This window comes from Calidris pugnax, unplaced genomic scaffold (genome assembly GCF_001431845.1).
Source record: "Calidris pugnax isolate Ruff unplaced genomic scaffold, ASM143184v1 scaffold358, whole genome shotgun sequence".
NCBI classification, from domain to species: Eukaryota; Metazoa; Chordata; class Aves; order Charadriiformes; family Scolopacidae; genus Calidris; species Calidris pugnax.
In genome coordinates, this window is record NW_015091091.1 from 56,189 (window position 1) to 66,926 (window position 10,738).

The 10,738-nt window shown below is 42.7% G+C and overlaps 1 protein-coding gene across 1 annotated transcript; it reads right to left on the minus strand.

Moving 5' to 3' along the window:
- Positions 1–253: 253 nt before the first annotated feature.
- CDO1 (cysteine dioxygenase type 1) lies at positions 254–10,436 on the minus strand. The gene is made up of 5 exons (XM_014957867.1): positions 10,180–10,436; positions 8,015–8,092; positions 5,855–6,012; positions 3,184–3,353; positions 254–1,036 (listed from the first exon to the last, which is right to left on the minus strand). The coding sequence occupies exons 1-5, from the start codon at positions 10,356–10,358 to the stop codon at positions 1,007–1,009; spliced, it is 615 nt and encodes a 204-aa protein (XP_014813353.1). The 5' UTR covers positions 10,359–10,436; the 3' UTR covers positions 254–1,006.
- Positions 10,437–10,738: the final 302 nt, after the last annotated feature.

Below are 10,738 nucleotides of genomic sequence, written 5' to 3' on the forward strand. Positions count from 1 at the left end.
TTTTCAAGATGGTTCTTTCCTTGTAACTAAATCTGGAGGACAAAACTAAGCATCAGTGAACTCAGTGGCAGGACTCCCACCAGCTTAATTGGGATCAGGATTCTTCGCATGTTTGAAATCCTTTCAACCTTCCAAAGTCTTTTCTAGTAGTGTATTGCTTGGAAAAGACTTAGATGTTCACGAGGAATGTGGATTTTCGTAAACCATGATGAATATTTTTGTTACCAGGAGAAAAAAGGCTGAAAACTTTGAAATCTTTGCACAAATCCAGTTTTATTTCAGTTACCTTCCTCAGTAGCTATACAGAATACCTTGAAACTGGACATTAGCTGAATTAAGTATGATTAGTCTTATTAAAAACCCGAATCTGTGCCCAATCAATTTTGAAAATCATTGTGCATGAAGCATTTTGCTGCTCCTATTTAAAACAAGATCTGACAAATGAAATTGTAAAAAAAAAAAAGTAAAAAATGCACAAAACTATCAAAATGGCCTAGAGCATTAAAACCTAAAAGGCTTCATTAAAACAAAACAAAAAAAGAAAAAAAAAAAAAGAGCTGCTGTTAGTTGTATCTAGTGTACTACCCATAGGTACAAGTGACTGGAAGCTTACAAGTTTATGTAGTTATTAATTATATTGAGAGCATACATACACATAGGCCTATTAAGTAGTGTCAGACGACGTTTAGAAACCCTATTTCTGGTATTCTCAGTGTGGTGTCAGAAGTGGAATTAAAAGGAGGCTAGAATCAGAAAACAAACTACTTAACTCTGACAGGAGCCTAAGGAAAGGCGTCTGACCTCTGAAGTAGTTTATGGCACTAGTTAGCTTAGTGTCCCGTAATCGGCATTCGCTCGGGAGAGCTGCGGGTGGCCTGGAAGCTGCCCTAGTGTAATCCTATGTACAAGGTATGGAAATACAGCTGGCTGTCAGCCGTAGCCATGCAAGTCTTCTATCCCCAGTTAAACATTCAGCAGGTCTTATGCAAACACGTGCTGGTGCTTCTCAGTTGTTCTCCTGCGGCGCTGCTGTTGCCTGAAAGGAAAGAGGAGAGAGGTTGCTATTTTAAGGGAAGAGACACCGACTTCGTGTTCTCAGCATGGGCCTTTATTGCTGGAGTAGTTCGGCACATTAAAATACTTAGTGTATTTATTTTCAGTGCTCCTTGCCAGAATTTTACAGAGAGCACTGGGCACCTGAGAAAATCACTCTGTCCATTGGCTCTGTGTCACCACGAGCACGCCCGCAGCAGAAGGGACAGCTGAGGAGTGCTCCCTCCTTCAGGCTATCTTTTCTCCCCGATACTTTGCTCTACTTTGTTTTGAGAGAAACTGCTTGAAAGTCCTGCTTGGAAGACAAGCTGCTCTCACAAACCACTTCCCCCAGCAAAATTCCTGGCAGCAGGAACTGATGTGCTGTGACACCCATGACAAAATCAGTTTTCCTTCTGTGAACTTTTGTGTCAACATTCTCATGGTTTGTACCTGAACCATGGAAACAATTACGTCCACAGGCAAGTCCTTGGACATACTACATAATATTTTAATTATTAAGGCTATATAACTTATTACGTACTTACTGGAGATTCAGTTAATTAAGATTTCATCGTGGCCAGAAGCCACAAGGGATTTACCTGCAGAAAGGTCTAAGACAAAGAGGAAGCACTCTATGTCCTTTAGCTAGGCAGATCTTCTCATTCATAAAAGATGCACAAGTATACTTTACGTTACTCTCCTGGTTTTTTTAACTTATAGCTCTCTGTCTCCCTACGTCCTTCTGAGATCTGGTAAACAGAAGAAAGTCTGATTTTCCAGTCAGCTTTCCAGAAACCCTCACTGAGACCATAAGGTTTTTGTAGCGTGAAGTCATTTCAGGCAGCTGGATGGCCCAGACTCACTACCACTTTCCCCCTTACTGGAATTCCATTTACAGGAATTCATGAAAGAGACCCAATGATTAAGATTTACCTCTCTTCTGAAAGCCAGATCCAGTTTCCCACAAAAGATGCAAACACTGCCAGGTGGTTACAGATTAAGGGTAGGAAAACAGTCAAAGTCAAAACATCTAGTCTGACTTGTTATCTTACATACTTTGTATTCAATAAACACTTAAAACCAAAAAGAAAGCAAGCAAACACTGAATTCTTGGGTGAATTTTGTTCAACATTTTTCCTTGTTAATTTCCCTTTAAAATCTGAATTATAAATTGAGTTTACTTTCTCAAGGACCTTTCAATCTTGTGAAGGTCAAAGTTTGCGTTTCAGCTATTTGGTAAAGTTGTGATCATGTAACATGACAAGTTTCAAAGAAATAATTTACATAGTATTTGGGAGTTACATAAAACTTTAACCGGACCTTACTAGGGGCTCATTCTGTGAAACTCGTGAGCATTGAATTTCTGGCTTCAGTGAAAGGTGAAAGTGTTCTGTATCTAACAAAACCAAACAGTCTTTGAACCTCTGTGGCTGAACATCAGGAATGTGTCTTTTCTCCCCGAAGAAGTGGTTATGTTTCCCAATGCATGGAAGAATGTTAGAAGGAACTTTATTAAACTCTCCCAGATGTCCTAGCCTGTTCTACAAAGCTGATCTTAAGATTTCTAATCTATCAAAATAAAATCTCATTCCATTGCTCAAGAATGCAGTCAACAGCCAACCAGTCTATTCTCACCCTCAGAGCTTGTCTTTCTGTGTCAAAGTTTTGATTTTGAAGAATTAAATTTACTAAAGAATTCTTTACTTTATAGTAAGCTACAAGGTTTATGGCAACTGACTTGAAATGTGATGCCTTTTGGCAGAACAGTTTAGGCAGGAAAAGTTACACATGACTTAATCTGGCCAAAACAATGTGGCTGTTTCACGGTTTTCCATTGACTAGGTCGCATTTACCATCACTTGCTGCCTGGAGAGGCTTAGCTAGTAGCAAAATTCTCATTAAACTTCCTCTCCACCCAGAACTGATCCCCTATTGATCAAGGGGAGGCAAGCTACAAAGCAGTGAATTCCCCACGAGGGAAGTGCAAATCGAGTAGTATTTGGAAACAGGTTTTATGCTGGTCCTGGAGGGGGATGCCCTGGGAAAGGCAGGGCTGCTGGACCTCCTGCCTGTCCTGGGGCAGTGGCGCCTGCCCCTGCAGGGCTCCCATCCCGGGGCTAGGCAGGGAGGGTGTTATCTCATACTTACATAGGCAGTCCTTTCTCCAAACTGGCTGTAGAAAGTCATCTTGACTTTATGCTTGTGTCCAGTCCTCTGATCAAAGGTGTTACAGCTGTCAAAGGGTGGGCTGTACAAATGCAGGCTGACGGCAGTCTCTGTGTGGCTTATGTTCTCCACACGGTGCAGGCCAATGGAGTCTACACCAGCGAGGGCATGAAAGGAGAGGTTGTGTTAGTGGGAAGAATTAACGACATCTCAGATGCCTGGAAAAATGGTTTCCAAACTGAAACGCATGAGCAAGATCGTTAGGCATGCCCGTACTTTTGTGGGCAACAAGTGACTTGGTACAGGGATTTTCACGGCTGTTTTCTATCACAGATTCCTAAATAAGCTAGTAATTAAAAATACATTATTGCCTTCCACTCTTCATGTAACTTCTGGGTTATTTGCCACAGGATAAAGGCCAATAGAAATCCAGGGGAACTTAAGGAATGCCAGGCTCTCAGTAATTTTCTAGTCATCATTCTCAGAGGACTTCAAGGTTATTTACTTTCCTAGGAGACACTGTTGTTACAGATGCTCCAGAAACAGGAAGGTTTGCGCTTCTGAAAATTAGCAAGACATTTTACAGGGAAAAGGTTTTTGTACTGCTAATTCCTGGCCTGGTAACAAGGATATCAGTCACATTAAGAGTCAGCTGTGTGTATTTGGGACATGGATTTAGGGACAGAGACAGAGTTGTCTTCCACCGCAGGCATCTGTTTAGTAATTAATTCTTCCAGTTTATTAGTTTGGAGAATGGGCTTTTCATTTGTCTGTTCTTTTGACTAAGGTGACAAATTAGTAGTGACTGGCATACTTCCAACCTTAACTGAATAGTAAGCATCACTGAACACGTAATAAAACAAGGCACTGTCTGTTGTGTGGTTACGAACGAAGTAATGACACTTTCTGCAATGGTGGAGTAGAAATCAAGCTATTATGTGAAAATGTAAGGTATGGAGAATCACATCCATGAAATCAACCATTTCCACTCTACACTAAAGTGGAGTTTTTGAGTTACTTAAATGAGACTTTGAATTTAATTTTATGACCCCGCTGTAAAAACAACTCAGGCCTTTGTACTTGAATTAACCTGTTATATAATACCAAGGCATGCCTACATTGCACAATACAGGATACCCTGAGAATCATGAGAACACTCTTAACTCTGACACATTTGAAGGGTAAGCTCTAAGTGTCGTTAACATAGTTTATCTAAATAGAGGACGAAGGGGCGAAAAGTCCTAAATCTGTGCTCATCTAGTGATTAGTGGGAGAGTGACCCCTCACTGTTTAGTGGGTTCTAACCTTAAAGTACAAGAGTAACCAAGAAGTACGCAACAGAAACATGAAGGTCACTCACTTTTGAAGTAGTTAGGGCAATCAACACACTGTAAGTGTTTTTCTTCTACTGGTTTTACCTTTTTCTTTTAAACTGAAATATCTGTTATGAAACATGGCAGAGATCCAGACTGCCTGAGGGAATTGGATACCAGGTTTGTTTAAAACAAGCAAGGAAGCTTTGGATCAGGTGCACACAAGGTGCAAGTGCTTGAATTGGAAAGAACGACATTGGTAGGAAAACCTGAATCTGAGAACCCATGTCCCTGGCACAGGAGCATCAGCAGACATGACAAGTTCCTTCTAGCATTTCCTGTCTTACAGATTTTGTGTTTTCATTTAAAGTGGCACACCTTCAACAGAGGGCTACAGAGCACTAGTCTGTCTTCCTCAATGCCCTCACCCTGGCTAAGTCCATAACCCAGCATGAGGCTCCCTCCAACTGGGGAGTTCCCAAGCTCAGCCCCACAAGGTGTGTGTCGTCCAGTTTTTAACTCATGACATAAAAAGTCTTCTTCTCGGACACTTTGCCTTTGTTCTGCTGAACTCCGTGCTGTTCAGCATGATGTGCAATGTCTTTTATAGCATCAGAATACATCACACCCAGCTGGCCACTCCAGCGTAGCACAAGGTGGTGACAGATACAGATACATGTAATGGCATGGATTTTGGTACATAGGGAGCCTTACTGCTGGTTGACTCTCAGCATCTGTAGAGTCAGGCAATTGTTTTATAGATGGGGTAGACTTGAGCATTTCGCTTCTGCTGACACTGCATTTCAGCACTACAGTCTTTTGTTGATTTGGACATGAAGTAGCACTGAGGACTGGTACTTATGCTCTTGGCTGGTCAATTTATTCCATTGACAGCTTTCGCAGTTTTGTTCTCGGAGTTCCATGACTGATCAAAAGGATTTTTTCTTTGAAAAAAAATCAAGATGATTAAGCTATCTAAACTTTGGTTCCCTTATTTCTTACAAAGTACTATTCAAGGTCTATGTTTACAAGCAATTTCAGATATCCATTAGGAACACAAGGCTGAAAGCTTCTTGGTCTAGAGAATATACTCAGCATATTTAAGCATCAAGCAATTGCTGCAATGTTTTAAAAGTGAGTTAAAAGGACCTTTTTTTTGTTGTTTGTTTTACTGAATCTAAATACAAGTTTGTGCAGAATCTAGAGAGCCACACTCTTAAGCTGTGCATAAAGACATTAGTATTATACTGTTAAAGGTAGGAGACTAGAGAGCAGATGACCTCTTCCGTTAGAAATAAGACTTATGGATGGATAGTTGTCAAAACAAGTTAATAGCTTACCATTAATGTAGGCACATTGGTTTTCCCTCAAAACTCGTTCTGATTTCTTAGTCATTTCACCATTCCCTTTCTTCTCAGGCCATTCAAACAGAGTCTCCTTTAGATTTCCCTGAAGGATCTTCATAAAGCAGTGTGAGTCAGTGTGATCATGGATGCTGCTATATATGTAAAAAGAATAACCGAACTCAGTGTGATGCACATATTTACTTTCAGTACAGCAAACAGGAGAGGTGGCATAACATATTGTATCTGGACATAGTCCTAGAATAAAATGCCATTGCACATGGGTCACGCACAAGAGTCTCAGGGAAAAACATTCACAGCGACTAAGGTATGCTTACTTAGAACTGCTACTTTAGAAATGTATTGACATAAGCTCACATGCTGCAGGACTTGGAGGAGAGTCAGATATCGATCAGCCTATGGCTTTGCCACAGAGAAATACAAAGTAGAGTCTGGAGGAGGACAGAAAAATTCTCCAAAAAAACACAGAAACTCTTGTGGGCCACGAAACAAAACAATGCTTTCCACAGTGACCCCAGGCAGAGGCTGGTAGAAACTTGAAAGTAAACTTGATATTTGCAGATCCACCGTGCTCACTCCTGAGACACGGGAGAAATCAGCTGCTTCTGCCTAATTTTTATGGTCTCGTTACTGCTGGGGTGCACAGGCATTTGTTGAAGAAAAAATGCTGTCTCTCTCGCTCTGATAGTACTAAGTGCAACCAAGCTACAATAAGCTGTTCATTTCACTGGTTTGCAAAAGGTGAATGAAACAGCAGGACCTGGTATGATTTGTCTGCTTGCTTTATCTGTCTCCTTGCTCCAAAGTATGTTTCAATTGCTGCACTTGGAGACATATGGGCTAGATATGCACTTTAGTTTTGGTTATATTTTTAAATAGAGGATTAACTGCTATAGAAGCCAATGGGATTAGGACAAAGGGAGAGCTCTTCACTCACCAGGGGTGAGTGAGAAGGAGGAATTTTACCCTCTTGCAAGTACAGTGCTAATGAGTTTCAATCAAAAATTTGGTACTTGTATGTTACTGTTTTCAGTAAACAAATGTCAGGGTTTCTTACAAACTGAGATGCCAAGAGAGCAGAGCTTGCTTCAGGCACAGACAGTTCACAAATGCCACGTTGTCACGCTCCTTCCACAAGCCATGAGAACAATCTGATCCTCCTCAAGTAGGAAGCAAAACCAACTTGTGGTCTCAATCTAGCCCTAGCAAATGCTCGTCCAACTCAAACACAGTTTGACATAAATTACAGCCTTTGTGGGAATAGCCCGGAAGGAGTAGAGGTGCTGGGCTTGGTTCCTATATTCCTCTGAATATAATGTCATGGCATCCCCTAGACAATACTGCCAATGTTCAATTGCACACTCAATTAAAACAAACAAAAAGCTGCTCTGACATCTTCACAGTATTTCTATTTATATATGAGAATCATCAGTCAAAACCTGCAAGTTTTGTTATTCTACATTTTATTTTAGCCAACAACTTGTGAAAGACCATCCAAGGGACAGATCCTGCCCTCGCATTTGTAGGACAACACAACCCAGTGTCCAGTCTGAGTACCTGACTCAGGAGGCCACATCAGCAGTGTGCTCTCTTCTGAGGAAGGGAATGGGATGCATGAACCTAAAAAGAGCCAAGTACTCCAGGAAAGGGGCTCCTTCTCCACTCCTGCAGTCCCAACCCAAACCCACTTTTCTCGTCTTTTCACAGAAGTGGGATTTAAACAGCATGAGAGAACAAAGACTATTCAAACTGCAGCAACTCCTGCTTCTGCAACCCAGCGTTGTGTGGGTCTGTTGTATGGGACAGGTTGAAGAGGGTCTGTTCAGCCTGTCCTGCCCACAGGACCCTCTGTATCTCTGGGACTACAAACTTCCTCTGACAGAAAGGAAGCTTAGATTTGGTAGAAAACTGGAGCATTTTAAAAAATGTGCTCTAAAAATGTCCATGAGGTACAAACTTGCAAAACATACAGCAAATATTCGGGACTGCTATACCAATAAGAGCTCTTCACTGCTTAGTTTCCAGATGCTTTCTGATAGGTCACATAAGGCTGATTGTTTTTCTCTTTTTGTATGACAGGGAAAGATACAGTGGCTTTATATCTGTTTCCTAAAACCACGGTCTTTGGATACGAACCTGCCATGCCCTTCACCCCAGCACAAGATCATCAAGTTGAACTTTCCATTTCCACTGTCCACAAGATTTCTTGTATACCTGAAATACAAAATGTTTGCTTTTTACTGTACTGATATGCTTATAAAAGACAAAATTATACAAACATATTTATGAAGGAAGGTTGTGAAATATAAAACCAATTTTTCTTCTTTTTAGTGAAAGCCAAGTTTTATTTGGAAAAATGAAATTTTGTTTTTAAGCTTTTTTTTTCATAAGAGTTATTTTTTGGGAAGAAAAAAATAGACATATTTAATATTTTATAATCATATGGCTTTTAAATTACATAGATGATTGGAGTTTGGGAATTGTGAGTCTGAGACTAGAGTGGTAGACGGGATCAAATCAAAATAGTTATTGAATGAAGTCACTTCAGCAGCTGTCTTATAATTAGAAACAGAGGACTGCAATGAAACAAGAAAAATACATGGTTACATTGTGCTACAGCTCCTTTTCAGATATTCTTGGCTTTCCTTGTGTTATGCTGCGTTCATTTGTACATAGCCAAAAAAACAAAGACATAAGATGTCAGGCTTTCCGAACATGGTCCTCCTACTCTGTTCCTGAAGGTTCTATGTCTTGTACTGCATAATTTGTGTCTGGGTAAAACACCTGTGGCGTAACTTCTGCCAGCATCTACTTCTAAAGAAAGTTTATCGGAGTAAAATTTCTTAAAGAGGTTTTTCATGTGCTAACTTACAGGTGGCACGGAATAAGCTTGCCTCTAAAGGCTTTTTATTGATATGCATCTTCTAGACTGCGATTTTCTCTCAGGGCTTGACAACGTATTTGATAGCAACATCTTATGTTTCTTTCCTTGTACTCTCCTGCAAGCCTTCCCTCAGCTGCCGCTCGTCTCATTCTATTGAGAAGTTCACTAGAGAAGGGACTGGAATTTTGCTTATAAATTTCCAAAGTAGGGCTTTTCTGATCCAGGCTTGGTGCTTCTAGTTGTTAACAGTGCAAGCAACCCAGAGGGACCTTCTGGTTTCAGGCTAGCTTTAGTCATGACTATTCGCGCTCTACTTTGCCAAGTGAAGCAAGTATTTGTGCTCATGACAGGACACCTCACTCTTGCCTAAAAGATGCAAGCAGGGGCACACAGAAAGTGGACTGATGTAAACTGAGTGGTTCTTGATTAGTTTCCCCATAAGACCACTCTATTTTACTCAAGCTAGGATGCTTATAATGAATTACTTTCAAAGCATAACCTGTATCTACATGTTGCCTCTCACTGCATGCACAATTTGTGTGTATATTGGGTAGACATATTTTTCCTATGATGTCAGAATATAAGCAATCAATGCTGGCATTTGACTGAACTTTACAAGTGCTGTTATTTCTGTACAGCAGGTCTGGCTGGCCAAAAAAAAAAAAGGCTGCCATGCATACTTCTCATGTTAGCACACTTTGTTTTTCCGATTCTTAGTTTCCTATGTTCTGTTACAAATTTTGTGATTTGTTCTGAATGGAGGATAGTCAACGCAAGTTCAAAGGAGGCTAAAAAAAAGGCAAGCCAGAAATGCTTTCATGACAGCAAGGTTACAAGGAAAAGTTTTGGGGTCTGGGTGGGGTTTCTTAGGGTTTTTTAAAGTAAATGCTCAAATAAAATTTATTTATATTGAAATTTAAGACAGGGAAGCCACCAATGGCAGGAATAAACCTGTTGTTGGCGAAGTAGGTGTGACTCAAAACCCTAATCGGTATTTTCCTTCCTCCTGGCAAGCGCTAAAAAGCCTCAACTCCGGAGAAGGAAGGGACTGAGGTGTGGGGGGCAGACGGCTCCTGACCCACCGGTAAGGCCGGGAAAACGTGCACCGGCTCCTCTACAGACAGCAAAAACAACCCCACTTTGGAACGGTTTCTGCTGCCGGCACGCTTCTCTTAGGCGTTTTTGTTTGGTTGGTGGTTTTTTTTTTTTTTTTTTTTTTTTTCTCTCTTCATTGGTTAAAATGCATGATACTGCAGAGGTTAGTGGGCCACATAAATCTTTTAGAGGCAGTATTTGAAAAAGTTTATTTCCCCTAATTATTTTGGGGTTACTTTAGCACGTTTCTCTCTCCTCCGTGGGCTACCCGTGGGCACGACGACACGGCGGTCCCCCGTTCGCGGGTCGGCGGGCATCGTACCTGTACTGGTCGAACTGGGCGTACTGCTGCCACTCCTCGGGGTTGCTCTCGTAGGACTCCATCAGCTCCTGCACCTCCTCCACGCTGACTTTGTCCTCGGCGAATATCCGATGGAGGATGCGGATCAGCTCCTCCAGGCTCCGCGCCTTCCACGTCTCCGTCTGCACCGGCTGCTCCATCACCGCCGGTCGCTCCGTCGCCGCCCAACCGCTGCCCCCGGCCGGTCGCCGCTCGCCTCCCTTTATGCGCCGGGAGGCACGGCGGGAGCCTGCCACCGCCCCGGCGGGCGGAGGGGCCGGGCGGCGGGCGGGCGGGACCGCGGCCAGCCGTGCCCGTCAGCGTGTCCGCCAGCGGGGACACCGACCCCGGCGGGCGGGGGCAACCGGGGCCGGCGGCGGGGGCTCGCCTCCCCTCCGGTTCGCCCTCAGCCCGGCGGGGCGGTGCCGGGCAGGGCTCTAACCCCCGGGGCAGGCGGGCGTTCGGCTCTCCGGGATCCCCGGTGGGGGGAAGGCGAAGAGAAGAAGGGGCTGCCGCTGCCGGGCGGGAAGCATCTCTGCCG